The following is a 26557-nucleotide window of genomic DNA, read 5'->3' as shown; positions in this document are numbered from 1 at the left end:
CTTTACTATTTGAGCGATTACGTGCATTTGCATACGGAAATATCACAACAGTTCTCTATTTCAATGTCTTGATCTGGAGCCTGAGCTCGAGATTTCAATTAGGAAAAATAGTCTTAAAGAATACAACACTTAATCAATGTAGAGCCGAAGCCACTTTGCACGATCTATCGAAGAGGACATGCGCCGCGAGATGGTTAGTATAGTAGATTGATACAAGGTGCCATATTAGCGATTGATTAATATATCCTAAAACAAGAGTTCTGAGATCCAATAACAAAATTTAAATCAAATAAATTTTTAAAGCTAAATTTATTTGAAGTATATTTTCATGTCAATATGATTTCTTCTTTTCAGTATTAAGTAAATTTACTAGTCATGTTCATCGGACTAGCTTACAATAACATCAGAATTATGAACATTTTATTTATATAATTTATATAAAAAGGTTTTTAAAGGCTGTGATGTTTTAACGTGTATTTGGCCGAGTTTTAATTTCCAATTCCATGTAAAATAAAAAATAAAATAAAAATAAAAAAACCCTGCAAGAAATGAAAATACCAACAAAAATGAGGACAAACTTTCCCAAAATTAAATGAAAAATAACTAAATAATTAAAATAGGGGAAAAATAGTTGAGCAAACTCATTCACTGCTCTTCCCGGAAGATAGAAAATATTAAAATAATTTAACTAAAATACTGTACAACTGAGATATCTTGCAACCCACATAATGTTTTGCTAAGATCGGAGGGTCCGAGTTACATCCTCCGTGACTCAGGCCCACACACTCACTGCAATCTTTAACCGGTCAACGGCGCATCGCATGTTATGCCTTTCATCCAGAATCGAGCCTGTCCCCGACGACTGTCAAAACGTCGTTAATAACGTTAAAAACAAAGTTCACGACATTTTGATAAGTTTAAAGAGGGCAAGTGATATAAAAATAAAAAAAATAAAAAGAAAATAAAAAAAGGCACTTACCTCCAAACAAACACTCTCTTGCAAAACGCAGGCAACATCTTCCTTGAATGTGGAAACCATCGCTCGGATCTTCGGGTCCTTGCAAAATGCCTGTAGAATGGTGGCGAGAGCATCTAATAAACCCGAACGGTCTTTTGCGTTTCGATTCTCCGAGTCGGAGCGGCGTAGCGACGACGTGAAGGATCGTAGAACGAGCTGCAAAAGCTCGTGACTTTTATCGAACATAAAGTAGCAAGGCACGGTGTAGTACTGCAGAGTTTTCGAATGGTTCTCGTCTTCCTCTTTTGGAATGAGCTGTGTAGAGAGAGCAGAGCAATGAGACTCTCTAAGACTTTGGTGATCAGAACTGCGGAGTTTGATATTTCGGGAGCTCGGGCAATTCAAGAGACCCATGGCTCTACTAATACAATTCCAATATGAATCATACACGATACATTTCCTCTTATAATCTTCCCCTAACAAATCCAGAAATTTGTTTTAGGGGGCTAAAATTACTAAAATAAAATTATAATATTTCAGATTAGATAATTATATTGATTTTGTGTTATATATTTTTTTTCTAAAATTTTATGTATGGCAAACAAAACACATAGTACTTTCTATAAAATTAATGCGAGCCTAGTTGTTGCATGTGTTTACTTATATAGTGTTTTATTACAATGTATGTTATTTGTTAATATATCTTTCTGTGGCATGGATGTGTATTTTGTTTAGAAACTCATTTTGGTGGCCAGAGATTCTTGAATGTACAGGGACCTCTAATATTTTGATTGTTTTTACATAAAAGTGAGTTTTTGTTTGGCTTCGTACTGTAACTACACATTAATTATCACAATTATCCCACCCCTAAAATCTTGACAGAAACTTGCTACTAAAATGAAGAAAAAAAATTTAGGCCCCAAAAAGAGAACTCACTTGTGCAATATCGATCAGATATTTTGAGAGCGAAGTCCCAAGCGATGTCAAGCTCTGTTTGCTCAGTGTTGTAGGTTTTGAGTCGAGCGTACAAAGCAATCGGAGCATCGCACAGTGGTTGTCTAAAGGAAGCCCCGATGACTAAGATGTACAGAAACAACATCAACAATGGAACCAAGAAATTGCATTCTTACTAATATATATAGTACGAGATCTCGTATGAAACTTACAATCCGGTCAAGTATAATATCCTCCATTATCTGGAGAACGACAGAATTGTCGCCAATCTGCGATATGTACGAGCAGACCCTGGTGGAGAGCGATTTAAATGTCTGGCGATTTGAGAGCTTGACGTCTTTATCCACGACAGCAAAAATATCATCTGCACATAACTCGGTGGGGGTTTTTTAAATTATTTTAATTTGCGAGTGAAGACTGTCGAACGATTAAAAAAGAAACAAGCATTGGTCAATGGATGTGTTACCAGGATAAACCCTAAAACTTGAAAGCAAAGTGGTCAAGAAACTGATGTGATCAGCGATTTGGATTCTCCCGGCTTCGTAAGACGAATTTAGAACCTCTACGATACGAAGTAATGCTGATGGGTCCAAATCCGGACCTGCAAAGTCAACAAAGTAAATTTACGAACTAATTATTCCTATAAATTATAACTGCTTCAGATATAGTTTCACAATCACAAAGGTAAAAATTACTTACATAGGCAACAGTGAGATATCAACTTCAACAGTTGCGGATCCAAATACGAGAAGTAACAAACACAGCAGAGAGACAGTTCTTGCAGCTTACTGGGAAGCCGTACAAACGGGCCATACGATACAGTTCCTGTGAAAACAAGAAAGTTATGCCTGAATAAATTTTCGTCCCAATTCTTCAGATGCCTTGATGAGGAAATGAATAGTTACCATTATTTAGACATGCAGTGAAAAACGGCTGTAGAGAAATTTGCAAGTTATCAAACTCCCATGCAATGGAAGGGTTCATCGGAGCACATTGTCCCAACTTCAGGAGAAGACAAAGCACATCCTGAAAAAGAAGGACCCTGTTATGACCCAGGATTTCGATCTCTTTTCCACTCTCTCACAGAGTTTAATCTCCCCTATTCTGAGAAAGAATATATCATTTGTGATTGATTTTAATGGCTATCTTTCTCATTCACTGAAGATTACAACATGATGGGCCGGACCAAAAACAAAATTACTCAAACCTTAACCCTAATTAATTAGTTCAAATAACATATACAAATAACAAGACATAACCTAAAAAGCAAAACATTATAAAATAACATAAATGACCTAACTAATTATGCCTACTGTTATGTATGTAAAGCAGATCAAGAGTGAAATCAGATGTCACATCTTGTATGCCGAAGATGATCTCTATCTAATATCATATGGTGTATATCCAATGTTCTGGCATTCTTTTGGCTTTGTGTAGTGAACAACTATCGATAAGCTGAAATTAGTTACCTGGGAAGAGGACTGATGGTTATCACCTAGTTTGATCAGCAGTGCGGGGAGCTCTCTAATCCAAGATATATGATAGTCCAGAATATCATCTGGGTACATAGTATCTTCTCTCTATGGATATAGTGAAGAAAAATAAAATTGTAACAAAGTAAGGATATAAGTTTACTATGTCTGTTTTTTTAAAATAAAATAAAAAAATAAAAAAGTTTACTATGTCTGTAGTACTTTTAATATTTTTGCAAAAGAATGCTTACAGAAAAAAGCATTTCATTGATCACAGTCAGGCATGCCAATTTAACCGAAGACTCTGGATTGCAACCGAGGAATGCTGTTGTAAATGCCTACCGTGATTAAAAAGAAAAATTGTTAACGAAAATAAAAATAAATAAATAATGTCTCTTAGGCACAGTACATGGCGGAAAAAAAGCGCAAAAAAGATACGGGCAAATCGCTTGAACATTAGATACCAACCTGAAGAAGACGGGACTTCCAATGAGCTTCCGCTACTGAAACAAGTTTAGGAAGAAAAGGAAGAAAAGAGAGTAAATGTTTCTCCTTGGCTGATTTCCCACCAGACATCTGTCAAACACCAAATATAACAGTTAAACAAATAGTGCCTGATATAACCGTGCTCTATCTCTGCTTCTCGGTACCAAGCACAAAGAGTATGCTTTCATGCATCATATGCTAGTATTTGCCCATTTCTTTGTGAGATTTTTTTCAATTAAATTAACTATGTTAATCTAAAAGATTATATAGTTTAATGGCCGTAAAACTAGTTATGACAATGAATATAATGGTGCAAAACTCGGACCTTTCCAAGCAATGTCCTTTCAATAAATTCCAAATATATTTCCAACGAAACTGCAGGACCAGATATCCATTCCCTCAAGTGCAAGTATATTTCCACGATGGCCTTATTCAAGGTAAAATATCTTTCATCGGCCTGTCAAACGAGGAAGGAAAAACAATGTAAATATTCAATAAATCAGAACGATTAGATCCAAGCGCGAGTAAAATTACAAACATCCCTCCCTCTAAAAACTTCATAATTGCAGAAGCATTGACGGGAAGAAATGACACTAATAAGACAAGAGACTTGAGTATTAATATTTACCTTCCCAGAGAGTTGCAGAATGGAGTTGATCGGAAATAAGACTAGTAACCTCTTGATTACGACTTCGGAAATATTTGAGATAATCTTGGCGCCAACATTAGCATTGGTTTTACCACAAGGAAACTGCTGTTCCAGCTTATCCTCACCGGCAAAACATAGAAAGAACTTTATTGAGAGAACTATGCTCTGAAGTAGACACATCATACAATCAAACGACTGAGCATCGAATGGTGAACCACCCTGACCCGAGGGGATAAAGTCTACGAAACAATCCACTAGAACTAGCACTACGTCTTTCACTTTTGGAATGAGAGTAGAGTAATCTGCCCAAAAAAAAAGAGGACGATAATTACTCCGACTATTAAATACAATCAATCTAAATCAAATGCAAGCTAAAAAAAACAAATGTGTTATTAATTTACACAGCAATGTTATAAGTTGTGTATTGGAGATATTGTAAAATTTGAGTCTAGCACTCTCAAATAGAATATATATATATATATATATATATATATATATATATATACATATATATACATACACACACACACATTTAGAAACATCAATGCGACACGCTTTTTCACATACCATTATTCTCTGTGGGCAAGTCAGAATCGAAAGCAAATAGCAATTTTTGTTCAGCATCCTTCTGATAAAGAAATAAGGAATAAGCCTTTAGCGAAAGGAAACATGAGAGTAGATTCAAATGAATTTACTGCACTCCATCTCTAAGAGTCAAATTCATCCAGGTCAGGCAATAACCAAAGGATTGACAGAAAATTTGCATGCCAAAATGATAGGCAAGGAATAGAAATTAGGATTTACTTTTCCATATGAGTCTGCTCTCCTATGACAAGGCAAGAGTGACAAACAGCGCACTAGCCCATCAAGATGTGCCGTGAGTTTTCCCTTTTCATGTAAATATGACCTGTTTATCCTGAAAAGATCCTCGTAATTTTGTAGTATCTGTAGCCGACCAAAGGAGAGATTAGATCATTACTGAGACCGGAAAAATATCGGATCAAAACTTCTAAGTCAAGCCTACTACAATTTCCGAATAGAAGAGAATGACATTATGAAGGGGAACTTTAGTATGATTTAATACCTTATCAGCATGTAGAAAAAAGGAATTCGGATAGTAACTGACAACAAGGTCAAGCAATTTGAAAGCCATGAGCCGAACTTCAATCGCTAAATCCATCATTGCATTAAAAATGTAGGTCGTCAATAAGGAAACACAAACTCCTTGAGTGTCCTACACATGAATTAGTTTACACATTTGGAAAAACAGTCAAAGACAATTGAGAGTAAGAATTTTACTAGCGAAGCTAAGAAAATTACCTCTTTACAGCCGGGGAAGATAACTGTCTTAAAAAGCTCATACAAAGTACCTCTAACCAAATTATCATCATCGCTGATACGCTCCCTAAGTTTTTCAATAATGGCGTATTTGTGCAAGTTTAGTTCAGCAGGATATTTATTCAATAAATCACGTATACCTAACACCGCATCTGTGAAGACAAAAACCAAAATTATCAACATTCAACACCGAAGCTATTCATGTTGTCACATTCAAGAAGTGAATAAGGATATAGTACCTTTTCGGACTTTGGCATTGTGATGTGAAGTTTGCTGAAGAAGTTCCTTCAAAGTCAATCCTTTCTTGTTGACTGCGAGACCGACCTTCTCTGATGCCACGCTCTGTTCAGGAAGAATTATCGCTGTTCATAAACAAATATTAAGCTCGTATTACATTACTATGTCACTATATTCCCAGAATCCGAGATGCTAAAACTAAATTGCATATCATTTGGACAGAAAGAAAAAGCAATTCATTGAAATATTACTTTCCTATGGATGTTTATATTGAACATAACGGATTAAGACTGTCGATCAAATCCCGTGGATTGATTCAACATGAATGTAGAGCTAACCTTTGCTCTTAATTTCAATGTTTGTGGCGTTTTTCGGCGGCGGAAGCTTCCTTCCAATCTTTCGCTTTATTTTCTGCAAAAAAAATTTAAAAAAAAATAGAGTACATAAAAGCACATTCAATTAGAAAAATACAAGTTCAAGCAAAGAATGACGAGCTAGTCAACAATTCGTTACCGTAAAGTCCACGCCTTTCTTTTGCTGCTTCTTCTGCTGCTTCTTCGGAGCCATGAATTCTGTCACACACACACACACACACACACACAAACTGATAATAAACGAATCATCACACAAGTATTTCTTCAGTATTGTAATTAGAAGTACGAAATAAAAACAACTATGGAAATTGTTCAAACCTGGATAGAGATTGACTCTGAGCAATCGCTCGTCGTGAAGGAGATGAGAAGAGTTGAGAGCGCGCGCGAGAGGGGGGAGAGAGAACTGAGCTGCGTCTAAGTTGATAAGCGACGAGGATGGACTGAGACTAGGGCCGGCCCAAGGGAGGCGAGTGGGACAATGGCCCAAGGCCCCTCCCATTATTTAAAAAAAAAAAAAAAAAAAAAAAAAAAGGTCAGCAGCCATATTGGGGCTGTACATTTTTTTAGCCATAAAGCCCGTTCTTTATTGATTTTTTTTAGGGAAATAGCCTCGACTACTAACAATTTTGATAATTTTGACCAAATAGTAGTAACTGTATTTTTTGACACTTTTATTACTAACTGTAGATATAAAAATATACAGTAGTCATAAATTATAGACTTACATGACTACAATTAACAACAATTGTAGATATATAAGTCTATAATTACTAGTAAACGTGTCCAAAAACATAATATCTATTATTTTAGCCCAAAGTGTCAAAATTGTTACTAGTCAAGGTCATGTCTCGTTTTTTTTATGGCTGCTCTGGATCAAATACCAATTGTTTAAAGCTCAAATGCGATTTTTTCTGGCTGAGGGTAGGAATGGCGGTCGTACAGGTATGAACAGATACATTTATACATGTATTCGTACCTGTTAAAAAAATATTCGTTAAATCGTTTTCTCAAATGGGTCGGGCAACGGATAATATCCGTTGGGTGACGAGTGTGAAATTTCAATACATGCTAACCCGGTTTGAAAAAAAAAATAATCATTAAAAAATCTAAATATAAACTAAAAAATACAATTTATAGACAAAATATAATTTCAAGTGAAAATACTAAAGCAAATTAAAATTCTTAGCTACAAAATAAATAATTTAAAGGTTTGGAAGGTATCTAGTTTTAAAAAAAAATTATAACGTGTCGGGCTAACAGGTTAACAAGTCGGGTAAATGCTTCTCGTACCCGTACCTATTTAAATGTTAACGGGTATTGCCCGTTTAGCCGTTTTGAATGGGTATTACCCAATCTGTTACGAATGGGTAACAGCTAGATTAACGGGTATCGGATAATAATGTCATCTCTAGCTGATTTATTGAAAACCCAAACGCTTTTAAGCCATTGAAGATTTAAAAATAAAACGGATTATTATTAAATACCCAAACATTTTTAAACCATTAAAGACTTAAAGTGGTATTCTTTCTCCTATATAAATTGTCATATTTCAATCAATTACATTCAAAGTGAAGAAAAAAACATATAAGAATTTCAATAGATGAAAAAAAAGATATATTCAAAACAGTTGCTTCTTGCTGGAACATACCGAGAATAGGTTACTTTTTATTTTTGAGTACGGTCATTTTCTTGTGAATTGTGATAAAGGGTATTATTCTTCAATATATCTTATCGTTATTAACTTATGAATATACTATATTTTCATGTTTATAAGGGATCGAGTGATCAAGCTATTTCTTGGTTTTATCTTTTTTTAATATTATTTTTCTTTCTATTTGTTTTGTTATTTCTTATTTTATAAGTTTTGTTTTGTGTGTGTTGTGTTTTTTTTTTTTGTCAACATACTAGTAATTAGTGTTAGATATGTCAAATAAGAAATATCCATTGGGATATGAAAAAATGAAAGCTAGAAAGTTTTGTTAAATCACAAAAAGGAGCGATTGAAAATTTTGTTCTAGGCAATAAACATCATCAAGGAAATTCAAGAGAAGAAACGAATGGAAAAACAAATGATGAGGTATTAGGCGATTGGATGAACCGAACATAGAGAATACACTAGATATCGAACATCAACAAACCAATGCTGATTTGAGTCGTATTTACGATTTGGGGAGATGGAATAATCTAGAAAACAAGTTTAAATTTTTTAGTAATGGAGAAAGGTCCAATACGGGAAAATAATATAGATTTTCCAAAAGATGAAAATTTAAGACACTTCGCAATTTTTCATTATGTAAGAAATTAATCAAATGCATGATAGGAGGTAATTGGTTTATTCTACATATTTAGACAAAGTGTATTGCTTTTGTTGCAAACTATTTGGTATCTATCCTTCCTGAGATTACATCTTAAAAGACTTTGGTATTGATCAAATGACGAGCAATCAAGGAATCCGAGAGCTTGAAGATCCAAAGATCCAAATAGCAATGAGCCACTGAGGAAACCGAGAAGCAAGAAATCCAAAAGCCAGGAGCGTGGAAGATCTATAGCTGGGCCGAAAGATATGTATAACTAAATCATCTTATGGTTTGTATTGACTGTGCTTGTCTTAATATTTGATCTTTTGTTATTGAATAGTTTTGAGTATCCCGGTAATTATTGCTTACGTTAAAGATTGGTGACTGATCGACTTTTCTTTTATTCCGCATTTGTAAACATATTGTACGGTTAATAGATTAGTAATTACTCAATAAGAAGTATTGAAACGATCGTTCGTGCTCAATACATGGGAACCATAATTAACTCTTACTGGAAGTAATTTACCCATGAACGGGTTAGAGAGATCATCCTTGTCTAATAACCCGACCTTTATTTCCTGACAATTGGTATTAGAGCTAGAGTTAGATTCTCATACTTTGTCATTTGACTCAATAATCATAGTTTTTTTATTTAAAACGTTTATCAAAGTATAATATAGATGTTTGATTATTCGTCGTTTTAATTCAAAGCTAATATTATTAAGAGCATGTTCATAATGTTTTTATATTCGTTCTAAAAACTATTGTTGATGTCGTTTCCGAGCTTCAACAATCACGAAGAAAACAATATAAATTTGGTGTTTGATTCGATTTAATTTATTAGTGGATCTCATAAAGACCGTATAAGAAACGAATAATATATGTAATAATAACTGCGAAAATTAAATGAGAAAATAATTGGCTTTATTGAAAATCCGACTTCGATTACACTAGTCGAGCTCGATTGATTATGATCACAATTGACGAGCTCAAGAATACAAATTGAGAGAGAGGGTTAGTATATGCCATAAATATATTAAGTAACGTGCAAATTATCTCTGAAGAAGAGAATTTATACTGCAACAAGATGCGGAATTCTTGGAGACGTGTTGGGGACTATGTCTTTCATTGCCTCTTTTTCTACCACGACACTCTAACGTTTGAATGAGCTCGATTGAAATTGTCAATTCTTTGGGTTTCAAGGCGAGATTTCATCTCTTGTGACGACTTCGACTTCTTCACGATCTCTGGTGGTTACGTTATGAGCTCGTAAATGGACTTGGACCGAGCTTGATCGATCTCTTGGATTTGTATGACAATAATTTACAAAAATCAATTATCAAATGTTGTTTTGTTATTAATTAAGTCGTTTCGTAGAAATGTGCTCTGGTGATTATTGGGCTTTGGCGGCCCAATGTTAAATTATTTTATAGGGCCGAATTCTACCCCCACAGCTAGATTCAATTGTTTGATGAAATATGAACTATGTTCATGATATTCTATAATTGTATATGAGAATATTTTATTTACTTTGATTGTTTATTAGTTAAAAGATTTTTTTTTATTTGTTTTATGGTTGCAAATCATACTTTAAAGGGTAACAAATAAATTTGAATTGATTTGTTGTAAATCCATCTTTAAAGGAAGTCTTATTTTATTTTAATATAAATAAATGATTTTGTTTTATAAAATAATATTTGAATCTTTGAAGGTTTTAAAATAAAAGATTCAAATTATATATTTATGGTTATAATTAAATCTCTCTTTTTTTTTCCTAGTAACCATATTTATAAGGTTTTATTTCGTTATTTCCTGATTGCTTTTTAGAGCAATGAATATTAAAAAATGGGTATTTATGAAAAATGGGTATTTCATAAATTATTTATGTCAGCTCCTTGTAGTTTCTATCCATAGAAAGTTCTCAGCTTTCTCTCTAGAGCTTTAGTCTGAGTTTCTCGCCTGACTTCCCTTCTCCACGGTGGAGTATGGAAGACCTGTGCGATAAGTGGTCCGAGATGGGCATCGGAGAGGAAGAGGATGGCGATGTGCTGGTCTTTGAAGAGGAGGAGCTTGCAAGCACAGTGGCTGATATCTCTGGTTGCCTCTTGGGGAGGCTGCTACGGAAAAAAGCCTTCAACCGGGGCGCGCTCAAGTCGGTCATGACCAATGTGTGGAGAACGAATGGGAAACCAGAGATTAGCGATCACGGCGATGGAATCCTTTGCTTCCGGTTTGAGAAACTGGCTGATAAGAAACGTATCTGGGACTCGGGCCCATGGACTTTTGACAAATCTCTTCGGGTGCTTCATGACCCTGAAATTGAGATAGAAAGAGGTGATGTATTTCGTTACGTGGAGTTCTGGATCCAACTGCACGGAATTCCCATCAAATATCGTTCGGTGAGAATGGGCGAGTTGATCGGAGGTAAACTAGGCCGGGTCTCCAAAATCGATAAAGACAGGGAGGGGCGGATACGCGGGGATTTCATCCGGGCCCGCGTCGCTGTTGATATCGACAAGCCACTGATGAAGGGGGGTCTTCATCAAACTGGGAGCGGCGGAAGGGAAGTCCTGGGTGGCTTTCCGGTACGAGAAGCTTGGAAATTTCTGCTTCGTTTGTGGTCGCCTTGGCCATTGCGAGTCCGAATGCAAAGATGGCGAGGAGAGCTCGGACAGCGGCGGGAAAGCCAAATTTGGGGGCAGGCTGAGAGGTGAGATCCCTAACAAAGCCTCTAGCGGCACCTGGAGGTTCAAAGGAGCTGGACCGAACCGGGAAGAAGGTTGGTCTGGCCCAGGCTCCAGATCTGCGGGGCCGAGTCGGGAAAAAACCAGGAACAGACCGGAGGATCCAGGAGAGAGACGCGAGGAACCCAGACGGGGTAAGGGAACCGGAGCGGGAGTGGGAGAAGCAGATGGAGCTCATCAGGCGGAGAAGGGGGCTCCATCTTCGTCTCCGATGGAGACCGAGATCGATCCAGGAGGGACTCCCGAGGAGGAGAGACGCGAGGAACCCAGGCGGGGTAAGGGAACCGGAGCGGGAGCGAGAGTGGGAGAAGCAGATGGAGCTCATCAGGCGGAGAAGGGGGCTTCATCTTCATCTCCGATGGAGACCGAGATCGATCCAGGAGAGACACCTGATGAGGCGCCGAGTGAGGAGGCCCCGACGACCGAGAATCGCCGTGAAATCTCCGAACCATCGAAGGTCCCAAGGCCGGGATCTGAGGCGCGTCGATCTCAACCGAGCAGCTTGTCCAACCAGGCCCTTTTGGCTAAAAGTGTCTGGAGGCTTCTCAGGAGACCGGATAGTCTGGTAGGACGAGTCTATAGCCAGAGCTACTTCCCCGACGGTGATATTATGACGGCTCTCCCTGGCTCGTGTAGCTCCTCCATATGACGCAGTCTTCTTTGGGGACGTGAGATCATTCAGTCCGGTTCGAGATGGCGGATCGGGGATGGGGAGTCTGTGTTGGTCATGAGCGACAGTTGGGTTCCGAGGGACAGACCGGCCACCTGGATTGACCCCCTTGGATTCCCCCCGATATGCGGGTAGCTGAGCTTATGAGACCCGACTGTAGCTGGGACGTTGATCTTATCACAACGATGTTCGGTGAGGAGGACGCTGCGGCGATCCTGAGCATTCCGTGTGGGGGTGAGGGCACTCCTGACGTGCGACGCTGGCATTTCACTGAGAACGGAGAGTACTCCGACAAGAGTGGCTTCCGTGTCGCGATGGAGAGAGCCAGTACTCCGGTCGCCAGCTCTTCAGACCCGACGGGGATGGAGAAGTGGTGGACGAAGTTCTGGCAGCTGAGAGTTCCTCTTAAGGTGAAACTCTTCTGTTGGCGAGTCTGTTTAGGCCAGATTCCGGCCAGAGCTGTCTTAGCCAAGAAGAGGATCACCTCTGACGACAGCTGCCATGTCTGTCAGGAGGCGAGAGAGACTGTTTTCCACATTTTTTGGGGTTGCAGGTGGAGCATGATAGTTTGGAAATAGGTTGACTTCGACCACATTCTTTCGCCTTTCAGAGACGGCGATGTTTTCGACGCTATCCTCAGAGCGACGGAAACCCTTGAGGTTCGTTTCCATGAGCTTTTCATTACCATTATTTGGGAACTTTGGAACCACAGGAACAATGTCGTGGCCGGGAGATCAGCTTGGAGCCAGCCTCAGCTAGTCCAGTAGACGGTGAGCTTCCTCGAGGAGTACAGAGCGGCTACGGTTGGGGACGCTCCGACGAGCATGAGGGTGACTACGACCCCCAGATGGGCCCCCCCTTAGGGACGGGACCCTCTCGATTAACGTCGACGCGGCACTCGCTCGCGACCGTGGAGGCTTCGGTGTCGATTGTATAGTTCGAGACCACACCGGAGAGGTGATCGCCTCGCAGACGCTTTTCCTGGCTAGGGGGTTCTCCCCCCAGCTTGCGGAAGCGTATGCTGTCCTCCAGGGCATAGAGCTAGTTCGCAGCGTCGGTGGCATGAGAGCGGAGATCCAGTCTGACTGCTTGGGGGTGGTGAGGATGATCGACGAGGGCGTGACGCCTGCGACAGAGCTTGAGACGATCTTGCACCGCATCTTCAGAGAGGTGAAGGAGCTTGAGGTTTTTCGCATTATGCATATTTCTCGTCTTTGTAATGTTGCTGCGCATAATCTAGCGCGCTATGCGGTCAACCATCACTCGTCCTCGACCTGGCTGGGTTTAGTCCCGCCTTGTTCGGAAGAGGCCATTAGGGCCGATGATCGCGAGTTGAGGTCCCGCACGGCCTCCTAGGGCCCTGTTTGTTTGAGTTTTTTCTGTTCTCTTTACCGTTGGTTTCTGTTTCATTCTTATCTTTGTAACCACGGTTTTCCTCCGCCATACGTGAGGGCTTTTATGATATTCCGTGGCACCGACCACGTTTTCTCAAAAAAAAAAAAAAAAATTTATTTCTGTCAACAAGCTTTTTTAAGTTTAAAAGTATTTTTCTTAATTGAAAAAGAGCTTAAGGCTCATACTTAAACGGGGATTTGACGTATATTCGGTCCATACCTCCCGCGGGCCGAGTTTGCGGGAATGTGGACCCATTGGCCCACTTCACATATTTTGAAATTTAATTATTTTTCTTATATTATTTAATTTAATTTCAACGGCCAATGGTATTAGACCTAACCCATTAGGAAAAATTGTGTGTGCTCAATAGCATATGATGTAATTTATTATTTTAAAAAATAAATCATAATTTTTTAAATTAAAATAAGGTAAAAGGGTTTTGGGCCTAGGCTTTTTCCAAAGTTAATTTTATTTCAAATTTTTTTCAAAATAATAAATAACGATCATTCTTTATAAAAAAAAACCATAGCTTGATTATTATTTATTTAATATTCTTGGGTTTGAATTTATTATGTTTGCCTTGCTTGTTTTATGTAAGCTTGAATTATTTTCGGAGTTTATTATTATGCAAGAGTTTTATTCATGTAAAACATCTAATTAATTATAAATAAGTTTTAATGAATAAGTGGAACAGATCGGACAAGTTTTGTCAAAAGATCGATAAGAAGTGATAATACATACATATAGTAAAACATTTATATGCCCTTCAATCAAGCTAAATAAGTAAACAATTTAATCAAAAACATATATATTAATTAATTAATACATATATTAGAAGGTCAATTAATAATGTTTATTCTCTTTAGCCTCTATACAAGCTCCTACGAAGAACCATAGCAATATGATGATGAAGTATACATATATTAGCTAGCAAAGATAGACAGAAACAATTTATGTTTTTTTAACCTTTTCCTTCCAAATTTATATAAAAACAAATAGTATACGAAAACATCCGAGATATAGGATATGATTTGATATGATATAGTATGTTAGGGCATGTAAAACTTGTTGCCGCACTTGCAACGCCAGGCTTCAGGGTAGTACTCGGCGGTGACCGGATTTCCTGGTGGGACCGGGACGTGGACTGCCTTGCAAGGTGTGCAATTCCCACATTTCCATTGACACTTCGGTGGCGCCGACCCCAAGCCCCCTAACTTCCGTCCCTCCGCTCTTCTCGTTGCTTGCTTTACATATAATAAATAAAAAAACAAGTTATGGTATCATAAAAAATACACTAATTAAGCAAATATTGGTTGTTAGTGTATTAGTGATTAATTTTTAATATTTTTTTTATGATTGTGACATTTTGGTCTTTAATATTGTTTTGAAGTAATTTTGTCCTTACATTATTAGGTTTGTGGTATATTGGTCTTTTCGAACAAAATTAATTAATTTTTTTTAATGAAATTTAAGAACTCAAAACATATTTACCAACTAAAATAATTTATTTATATTACCAAAGAAACCCATTAGTTTGTAATTTCTTTTTAACCATGAATACACTAAACAAAAGTTAAAAAATTGGAATAAAATTAATTTAATTTATTGTTACGAAATTCAACAACTCAAAACATATTTACTAACTAAAATAAATTCCTAAAATTTATAAAAGAAACTGATTAGTTTGCAATTTTTTTTTTACCCCGAATACACTAAACAAAAGTTTAGAGTATTATTTTATTTTTCTTCTACTTTTGAAAAAAATTAGCAGTTTCTTTTAGTGTATAAAATGTTTGCCGTTTTTAGGTTTTGAATTATATAATGATGATTTTAGGAACACAATGCTTCAAATTGGATGATTTACTAGACTAAAATGTTCAAATATAAAGATTAGAGACCAAAATGTAATACATATAAAAGTTGAGAGATTATTTTACGTAAAATAACTTAATACATTATCGTAAATTCGTAATCTCCTCAAGCTTTAAGCTTAAGTGATGGGACGTGGTGGGACCAGAAAAGTACTACTGTACAGTATCTACACAGGTACTAGCGTTGGATACCTAATCAATCATGGTGCGACAATTTTCATCCGACGGCTCAGATTGCAATGGGCTCCATGGGGCCCACTTGAGCCAGAGAGATAAACCCTTGGCAGCAGCGCAGTAAGTAGTAGAAGTAGTACTCAATAATTTATAAGCCATACTATTCAGTAAATTAGCCCTATGCGCTTGATTAAATAAGGCATTGAATGGAATTGATATATGTAGTTATTAATTAATGTAGCGTGTATAATTGTTTGTGTACCTGAAAATATGTACCACCAACTTTTGCAGACAACGAACATGACGTGATATCTGCATTTGTCAAAAGAGACACACAAAATCATATGTATCTACTTATCAGTGAAGAATAATTGTATAGGCTAATCCAGTCTGGCTGATACATATTTGTATTAAATGTGATGAAAATGAAAAATGGAAGATAATAATTACATTACATACCTGGGCATATGGTGATTGATGAGCTGTTAGTTATGCTGAAAAATAGTGAGGAGATTGAGAAGAAGAAGATAAAGACATGGCTTTTGTTGATAAACCTGAATCTTTTTCTCTTCCAATAATCCATGAAGAAGAAAAAAATACACTAAACAAACAATCCCTAAAGACCCTAGCTGGCTATATATAGAAGAGACAAGACACCAATGAACTTGTTATATAATATTATAAAATTCTCAACTAGCTAGCTGGCTATATTGGGTACCAAATCCTTTGTGAAAACCATGCAATTAGTGTCGCTGAATTAAATAGCCACCTTAAAACACACACACGCGTATATGTATGATGTATATATCGTATGTAGTAACTCTTGTGTCTGAGTGAGAGATCGCCAAACTTCCCTTTGGGATTATTTTTTGTTTTGGTGATAATATAATGATATACCCTATAGATATATATTTCAGTATGTATGATACTAATAGGATAGAATCTATGCAGTTTGAGAGAGAGAGAGAGAGAGAGTGAAGGTGAATCTATATATAGATATATAGTGGCTTAATTCCCAAGTATTGCCAAGTTTGGATCTGGGGATATTGTTTTCAATTTTTTTTTTTTTTTTTTTTGGACTGTATATTTTCTGCTATATATGTATTTCCAGAGTCCAGAAACAACCACTCTCTCTGCATATCTGTTCTTTCCTTCTTTTTTAAACCCTCTCATATCATCTCATGACATTTCTTTACATGTTTATGTTTCTCTTTCCCTATTTTCAAACTGTTGCTATCAATTATTTATGTGCCCTTGTTTTTAGTGTTGAGGAACATATACGCGTACGTGTCAAGGGCTAATTACAAGTGTAGGGACATTGTAAGGCTATAGTCCTATTGTTGTGTCTGTGTGTGCATGTTGTGTTGGTGTTGTCTAGTGTGTGACATTTCTCAATATGCAAAAAACGTGACCTTGTTTTTCTTTTTTCTTTTTTCTTTTTTTAAAAAATAGCATTTCCAGTGTTTTTTTAAACAAATATTTAGCTGCTTATGGAGTTGTCTTTTTTAAGGTATATCACTCGTCGATTTTGAAGATTATAATAAATATAATTCAGAAATCTGCTAATTTTTGTGTGATATGGGTGTATGTGTTAATATATTAAATAATACTTCAGCTTAGAAGTCATGCATATTCAAGCTAACACTCTGCAGTACAGATTCGCTTTGGAATATTTTGGTACTTGTATATTTAACATACATTTAATGCCAAGGCATACAGTTCAGATTATGAGCCAAGTTTTTCTCTTAATAACCCTTTGTTCTTGTGAACCTTTTTTTTTCTTCCCTTTTTATTGGGAAAGTAAGAAGGCAAAGCAGTGTAGTCAACCGATGCTTCCAGAGTTATCCCACCAACAATTATATTCAAGTATATATCCTCTATGTTGTTAAGACTTTTTTTTTTCTTAATTTTTACACTGTACAATTGATAATTACACTTCAAAAATAAAAACATATTTTCTATAATGTTTTGGAATCCCTTTTCTTAAAAAAAAAAAGTAATGTTTTGGAATTGAACCTACGACTTCATACAAGAAAGACATTTTGTAACCTGTTATAATAAATGTAGCTCAAACTTCAACCATTATCAGTTAGCTACGTGCTTTGTGTAAATTTATTTTGAAAATGTTACAATATTCTACTCTACTCAACTCATATATTTCGTGTATGCTGTCACGAAGAAATATGATATTATTTAGCATATTAATAATTTCCTTTTTCATTTTAAAAAGTTAGTATTTAATAGTCTGTATTTATAACATAAAATATTTAAAATATTGACCGCATGAATAATTTTTTGAATTTTATATCCCGGGGACTTAATGATTTTTAAATATCGTACATCATTGATCAATTTTATCAGTCTGTACGAACATTTTTATTTCCATTTGTCTTTTCTTGTTAGTTTTTATATGAGACTCATATGATTATACATATATCTGAAGCATATATGGAAAAGTGGTGTGAAGAAAATCAAACAAATTGTAAATACAAATATATTTCAATTTATAATGTAATAAGTTTATTTATTTCATTTAAATATTGCGTATTTTATGTTTGGTATTTATTTTAATTGTACAATCAGTAACTTTTTTTTTATAGACAATGAATATAAGGACAATTAAACCAGTAACGCAATAGTTCATCGTGCTTTTGAAAAATAGCTAAAATTTTATTTATTGAGAAAATAACCAATCAAGTCGAAGTAAATTAAATGAGCTAATTTAGTTAATTTAATTTACTTTGACCTGATGAGCTATTTTTTTTAATAAAATGATACTTTAGTTAAAATGTTAGAAAAAACTAGGGGATCGACTATGAATAATGATCTAATCTAAAATATTGTCGAGTTAAACAACTAATTTATATTAATTGATTGTCCTACTAACAAAAATTAATGGCTTTGTCCTTGTGTACGTATTATAAGTGTATGTTTAATTCTTGGTTGTTGCGTAACAAATAAATAAAACATTTTTTAAATAGCTTGATGATTACGCACCCTTAATTAAAAATGTATAGTATAATATTACTCAAATATTAAAATATATTTCAGTTTCTCTAGTTATTTCATAAGATGCATACATCTTGTTTTGTTAAATAACCAAATTAACGTACGTATCAGTAATTAGACAATATATTGATCTAAATTTACTGTTTTCCAGAATAGTTTCCAGCTTTGACTTAATATGTACGTCATTTATTTAAATTTTATCTTCAATACTATACAGCAAAAACTTATTTGCAAAGATAACACTTGTAGCTAGGGTAATTTAATAGATTCCATGTGTGGTTCTTTCTTGGCAACCAAACCATCAAAAAATGACCAAATGACGGTGAAGTAATCTTAGCCGTCAATCTTATAGGTCAATTAATGAGATGATCTGAGCCAATTCAGGCACAGAAAAAGGGATATTGGAGGGCATGGCTAGTTGTTGGGTAATATACTGATCAAAATGGCTGTCCCTGGCCCTCCTTTTGGCTCTTTGTGAATGCCAAAAACTTTTATCTTTACATATTCCAAAGGCAAAGATGTGTGGACAAACTGTCAAAGCAAATGTGGTAAGAGAAATTATTAAATTTTGTTTGTTTGGTCATAGGGTTATGGCTGTTCCTTTTACGTGACAGATGACAATTTTAGGTATATGTATTTTTTATACCAAAAAAAAAAAAACATAATGAAACTGATTAATTGTCTTTAATTTGATTTGTATATGCTTTGTTTTAGTATATGCCTATAACTATACGATTGGAAGGAAGGAGACGCATTACTAAAGTGGTTAATATCAACCTTAAAAATGATTCTCAAAGAGGAAAACTCTTTATGTATATTGCCTTAAAAGTTCATCACATGTGACTTCACTAATCATATGAAATACGGAATATTCTGATATATCATACTAACTCACATTCTAATTTCAAATAACAAAAAAAGGATAGATTAACAATATTACATGAAAATATCATATGGGACACATGAATGAATAGACATAAAACAAGAAGTTCGAGGTAGTATAAGCCACAAAGTAAACTATGTACGTACCTCTAACTTACAAGACATTTTTTTTTCCTTCTTCATTTTATCGGTTTCTATCATCTTGTAATCAATTTTTTTAATACATAAGTCTCTCTATATGTTTGTTATTATATAGACATTTTACACATAAATTTAGATGGTAAATTATTTTTTCATATTACTTTTATATATGTAAAATTCAATATATTATCGTAACTTTTTTAATTAAATAATGAATATATAGTTCTACTGATTTTTTTTAACTATATACATAATCATATATAGGGCGTACGTTTGAGCAAATTAGTCAATCAGAAACTTAATTTTCGTAAATAATTAGTCAACGTTTGATTTATTTTGCGAAATAGCCAATAAACCACATCAACCAACCCCATCACACTATTATACTCTCCATTAAATAGACAATATATTGAATTAAATAATATAATAAATTTGAAATCAACCAGATTTTGCGCAGAACATAGGAATTATTACCCACATATACACGATAAGTCTATTCAATACGAAATCAAAGGGGAAAAAAGGAAAATAAAATCACCTATGAAATCTTCAAACCTTGTTCAGAAAAAACAAAAAACAAAATCTTATATATAAACTTGTTCGATGATACACGTAAAAACTTCATATATATTGACATAAACATAAATAAACAAAACGAATTAACACTGAACATCCTACCACGAATTTCTCCTTCTCTTCATTCATCCCAGAGGCTGAAATCACACCCACATCTCGACGAAGTCCAGTCCCTCTTCCTTGCGGCTCTTGGCTACGCCGCCCGCCCGAGTGTTCGTCCGATCAATGGCAGATTCGGTCACACTATTTTGGGTGAACGTTCAACGACCGAGCTCTTCCAAGATGAACGCCAACGTGCCTCCGAAGAGAATTACGGTTCTCCTCCTTGATGCGGTGCGCCTCTCTTCCGATGTGTGTCTCTTGATGGTTTCTCTCTTCACGAGTGGTGGATCAGGAAAACTGTCACAGCGATCCTCGCGAACTTGCCAGTGTTGTGGATTAGCACCACTCACTATCAATTCTCTCAATCAATCGGCGATCTTACTCGCCGCCACAACTATGCCGCTAGACATGGATCTCTCTCCATTGACTGAAGCTCCTCCACCACGCTTCTCCGACTCCTCCATCGAACAAGAAATTTAATTTAAGATCTGGAATCGTGTGTGTGCGAGGGGGGGGGGGGGGGGGGGGGGGGGAGAGAGAGAGAGAGAGAGAGAGAGAGAGCACGCGTATATAGGGATTTGATTTTTTATTAATTATTTTTTATTTTGAAAATAGAAATAAAAAAGAGCAAAATCGGAAGAAAATATTTGATTTAATTGTCACATCATCATAATTGGCTATTTAAACAAAAATATTAAAACGTTGGTTATTTAGCAATTCTAACATTTCAGGTGGCTTATACGGACTAAAATTTCTTATATATGCACAAAAGTTTCTTGAAATATTGTTGCTCTTGATAATTTTAAAAATAATTAAAATATTTTTTAATGATACTAATATTAATTACATTTATGGGCACCACTATTTTTAAAGTAATATGTAGTTTGTGAAAATTTAAATTACAAGTGATAAAAAAATAAAAAAATTGGTTACATAAGCCACCTAAACTATAGGAATTGTAAATTAGCCAACATTTGGTAAATACTTTGTAAATAACCAACTTGCATATGTGACAGCCTATTAACTACCTAAAATATATGTTTGACTGTGTTAAATAAATCTTTTATTAATCTGTTAATAAGTTTACTTGGCTATTTATAAGAAATTAACTAAAAGTGGACTATATCTCAATCCACTATATCCGTGTGGCTATATAGCTTAATAACCCTAAAAAAATTAACAAAAATAACTAAGTGATGAGTATACCAACACCCACATCAGATATGAGGTCTTGAATTTGAATCATAATCGGGACGAAGTTCCTCATCAAAATTTGAAAATTCCTAAATAAAAAGGAAGGCATAGCCGCATAGGGTATGTATGAAAACATTAAATTGCGAAAGTGTGGTGATATATATTATTAGATACACACTTGCGAAAACCCCGGGTTCTCTCACATGCTCTTCCGTATAATTAGTACTAAAAACGACTGACGACCAAAAAAAATAGACCTTGCTACATATAACCATTAATTATTCATAGGGATAAAGTGTCTGAATATTTTACTTAAATTAAATATTTTGTGTGGAAAAGGTCCTCTTGCCCTTTCCTCTCCCGTGAAAGCTTGGTTTGAGACGTGTTGTAGGAGACAATGCTATACGTGGGACTGCGTATGTTTTTCTTTCCCTAACAATCCAGTCTTAATAGATAACGATATACGACCTATATCATTCAATTGGACCAAAATAACCCTGCGTTCCACTTGTGTTACAGGGTAGTATTGTCAAATCTGTATAGCGCTCGTGAAGATTGAGTGAGATCGAATTGGATTCTTGTGCTTTGAAGAATGAAGTGAGATGACGACATATGAAAGTAGAAGAATAACTAAAGTACCTACGCAATGCACTCTTGTGCATGAATGACTCTCTCACTCTCTCTCTCTCTCTATATATATATATATGTCTGTATGTGTACGTATATATATGTATGTATAATATAAACAAATAAACCGATGCTGTAAATGCAATATATGGATGCCAATAAAAATAATCTTTTAATACACATTTGAAAAATACGATTAAAGTTGATTTGAAAATGTTAAAGGTTGCATATTAGTATATACAAGGCACAACAATAAAACAAACGCTTTCTGTAATAATGTTCAACACTTGGCATCTTATTTTCTTTTTCCAATTTTATTAATAATAATAATAATAATAAAAAAAAAGATATTGGTTAAGCTATTTCATTGCAGTATGTGTATCTGGAGGAGAGTATTTCTATATAAAAAGAATATACTACGTGATGAAGTTATAGAGAAAGGGTACAATTCTTTTGGGATTGTTATCTTATCTGATAGAGGTAGAACAACTTTAATGGTTGTCCAAAAAACTTACTAGTAAATAACATAAAATTGAAACAACTAACTCTATTATTGTTTCACATTTAAGTCATTTACTTTGTAGAGCAAATTGACTTTATAGATCTAATTAGCTCTATAAAAATTAATGGGCCCAATAGAAACTTGTTAGATTATTATTATATGATGTTGATACGTGAGACCTACTTAAACAAAGAAGAGTATTGACTTACCATTATTGAAGATTCTTGCTTTAGATGACAAGTGGAGTCAAAGTGATATTGGCATCACTGTTAAAGTTGCTCTAATAATGGCTTATAATATTTTCTTATAATAATAATCATAATAGTCTCCGTGCCTTTCCCATATTTTCCGCTACAACCATATGAGCTTGATCTTCAAATTTATTAGAAAGTATCTCTCGTTGGAGAAATTACGTGAGGAGATATCATATGTATCTTCCGTGTTTAATTAAAATGTCGTGATTATTTTTATGATTTTTAAAATTATCATAATATTTATTTACAATACTATAAATAATGTGTTTATACTCTAAATTTTTTTTATTGAGTCAAGTATGACTTTTCTATTATTAAAAAGACAATAAGATTAGAAAAGGGAGAATAATATTTTTAATAATGCCAACTGAAAATCATAAAAAAAAAGATCATATATGACTTAATACAAACTTTTCAAGGGATAAATATGTTATGTAAAAGATATATAATAATAATAATTCTAGACAACATGAGAATAGTCACTGCATTTTAATTATTCTTAAATTGAAGAAAAACGTTAACACATAATTGAGGAGGATTGGTTAGCACTAGTAACAACAATGATAATAATATGTCGCGTCACACAAGTACTTGTTGTCATTGTATTCCTTTTTTTTTATATATATATTTTAAAACATTGGAGGTCCTCGAGATAGATTTTTGAAGTGAAAAGCAGAAGAAATTAGGCCATTTGAAAAATTGGACCACTCAGATTTTGTGGTCCTTAAATTATGTGTCTGGAGACAAAATATTTTGCCTATGACTCGAAGGAAAACATATTGGACAAGTAAATAATAGTACTATTCTAGTTCGACTTAGCTATTCACTTCTTTGAGCGAGTGACATTCCGCGTTGTATATAAATACAGTAACATCATTTGTTTTAATTATATTGATTGATTAAGTTCTATACACAAACACAAGCTTTGTTTTATGTATACTAATGTGTTAACGCACGTACGTTATTAAGGATACTCCAAGTAACGAAAGATTATACATTAGCAATATTGCATAGCAAAAATTAATATCCAAAGACGATCACATCTTCTGAAATATATAGATATAGTCGTAATGATTCGTGAGACCGTACTAAAAATTTACATGCATGGACAACCAGTAGCTCTCGTTCTCTATTATATATGTAATTCATTATAATTTATAGTTTATGTGGTGTAACATCTTTAGATTTTTATTCTCAAAGAAAGCGACCGTACACGTTCATTACACCGAAACGTACGTGGCCTTTATTTAGTCATATATATATGATCTATTTCCTAAACACTACACCTCATTCTCTCTTACACTTGTAAGTGAGCATGCCAAGATCGCTACGCCTACGAGCCTACGTTCTAATCCATTTGCTACTCATCGTATATATCCTCATCAAGACAAGACAAGGACGGAGCGAGACTCTTTTAACTTAAAGGGGGCTAAAATAAATATTTTTTAAGGGATTAATTTATAAATTTTAGAGATAAAAATATAAACATAAATTAAATTTAGATAAAAATATAAAAAAAAAATGGGAGGAGGGGAGGGGGGGGCGGGGGACTTGAATCCGATCTATCTCCATACTCTATATATATATATATATATATAGAGAGAGAGAGAGAGAGAGAGAGAGAGAGAGAGAGAGAGAGAGAGAGAGAGAGAGAGAGAGAGAGAGAGAGAGACGAAATTATGAATATATTTTGCTCTCCAACGAGCTAAGAATTTGTATAAATATATAATACATAAAAATATTGATTTATACACAGGTTTGCATGTTTGCATATCCACCATTTTGAAGCCTTATAAACATAATAAAATTGTATACAACCAACTTTTTTGCTAAATATTGTAAGTAAATAGTCATGTTTTTATTTACATGATCAAATTTACGTCAAAACTCAAATTTACGTAATACATGAAGGAGTATATATGTACTTATAATTAATGAAAGATTGAATCTATAGCAATTTACAAATTTTTAGTGGGTTAGTTACATCAAATTTGTTCATTCATTTATAACAAAAATGAAGCACAAATTAAACAATTATAAACTTAGACAACATTTTTTTTTGTATTTAATATTTTTAATTTATTTTTATTCATATTTAAATTTGGGCATTCGGTCGGAATATAAATTTTTTACCAACCAAACTTGTATTCCGGCCTTTATTAATAGACAGGAATGTGCATTTCGTTAGCCGGACCGAAATTAAATATTTTGTTCTAATTGATTCTGGAACTATTTGTTATCTAATAAAAAATTAAAAAAATCAAAACCTATAATATAGTCTATTTTTTAAAATAATTGCGAGGATGGTATAGGAATTTAGTTCCGTGAATAGAACTAGAACAAAATTCTTGTACTATGAAAAGTGTCGGAAAGTAAAAATTGTATGCTTTAATTTTTGCCCAAATTTAAACATCTCTTTGCTACAAGAAAAAATTAGAAATAAATTTTCCGGAGAGCGTAAGAAGTTTGATAGATAAAAATATCGAGCTTCAAAAAATATTCATATTATTTACATCTTGAAAAAGTAATAATATTTAATATAATATAATTTTATAAATACGTATACCAAACTAACGTAATTGTTTTAAAATTTAGACCTATCACATGAGTTTCTGTCAACTTATTATATCTATATACATATTATTCTATATGAGATACGATATGAAGAAAATAGGCCGTGTTTGCAGCAGAGACATAGCAAGCTAATTTTTATTCAATTTTTCAAGAGGGTTCATTTAATTTTTCAAAAAAGTTCGATGGAAAACAAGCGATATGACATTTTTGTAACTCTATATCACTGGTACAAAAAATAGCATTGGGTGTGACTTTTTTCGCACCTAAAAGTCAAAAGTCGCACCCAATGATACCTTTAGGTGCGACTTTTCCGCACCCACAAGTCACACCTAATAGTTTTGATAAAGTATTGAGTCGCACCCAAAAGTTTTGACGGACTTTTGGGTGCGAACAGTCGCACCCAAAGTTAAAAAAAAACAGCAAAAAATTTCCAATGCTTGTTTGAGTGTTAGGTGCAAAAAGTCGCACCTGAAAGCTTCATTTGGTGCGAATTTTGGGTGCGAAAAGTCGCACCCGAATGTCTTCCGCACCGGAAAACAGTATTTGTAGTAGTGTATGCTCAAATAACCATATCACCAAGTAGAAGTTTGATCGAACCAGACAAAAGAGGTATTGCAATTTGCTACGTGGTTTCAGTATGATATAACATTAATTATACATTATCTCCATATACGTACGCATATTCTTACATCACCGAAGATATACTTCGATATTCAACGTATAAAAGTTAAGATATTCATGGAAAAAAAGATGGATGGCATACATATGCACAGCTGCAGATAAGATAAAGATAAAATGCTGATACCAAAATCGAACTTTTATCGACGTAGGAACCATTCGGTTGGATCATTGTCACCAAGTGGGTAAGAGTTGAGCTCGAATCTGATTTTGATTCAAGCTATCTGAAGTTCCATAAAAATGAATTATCTTTTTCGTTTTTCAATTTACTAGCTTGTATCGCCTGCTACGCAACTAAAAGTATTAATTGATATATTTATAATTTAAGTATTAAAAATCAATATAACAAAAAAAATGCTTAAATGTTGATATATATATATATATATATATATATATATA

At 34.6% G+C, this 26557-nt stretch overlaps 2 protein-coding genes across 2 annotated transcripts; both read right to left on the bottom strand.

The window, feature by feature from the left end:
* Positions 1 to 463: 463 nt before the first annotated feature.
* On the bottom strand, positions 464 to 6889 carry LOC149381572 (uncharacterized). The gene is made up of 20 exons (XM_089601599.1): positions 6787 to 6889; positions 6608 to 6666; positions 6433 to 6505; positions 6097 to 6219; positions 5840 to 6009; positions 5604 to 5753; positions 5324 to 5464; positions 5087 to 5147; positions 4499 to 4821; positions 4196 to 4327; positions 3853 to 3960; positions 3636 to 3722; positions 3382 to 3492; positions 2818 to 2938; positions 2612 to 2737; positions 2379 to 2513; positions 2125 to 2276; positions 1895 to 2035; positions 980 to 1273; positions 464 to 862 (listed from the first exon to the last, which is right to left on the bottom strand). Exons 2-20 carry the CDS (start codon positions 6659 to 6661, stop codon positions 773 to 775), a joined length of 2592 nt encoding a protein of 863 aa, XP_089457725.1. The 5' UTR covers positions 6662 to 6666; positions 6787 to 6889; the 3' UTR covers positions 464 to 772.
* A 7471-nt stretch (positions 6890 to 14360) lies between these two features.
* Positions 14361 to 16864, bottom strand: CHAL (allergen-like protein). Its single transcript, XM_089629819.1, has 3 exons — positions 16079 to 16864; positions 15882 to 15931; positions 14361 to 14818 (listed from the first exon to the last, which is right to left on the bottom strand). The coding sequence occupies exons 1-3, from the start codon at positions 16200 to 16202 to the stop codon at positions 14624 to 14626; spliced, it is 369 nt and encodes a 122-aa protein (XP_089485945.1). The 5' UTR covers positions 16203 to 16864; the 3' UTR covers positions 14361 to 14623.
* Positions 16865 to 26557: the final 9693 nt, after the last annotated feature.

This window comes from Urtica dioica, chromosome 11 (genome assembly GCF_054948205.1).
Source record: "Urtica dioica subsp. dioica isolate 48M chromosome 11, U.dioica_male_clone48M_v1_H2, whole genome shotgun sequence".
NCBI lineage: Eukaryota > Viridiplantae > Streptophyta > Magnoliopsida > Rosales > Urticaceae > Urtica > Urtica dioica.
Note: the sequence above shows the minus strand (reverse complement) of the source record. Positions and strands in the feature narration are given on the sequence as shown.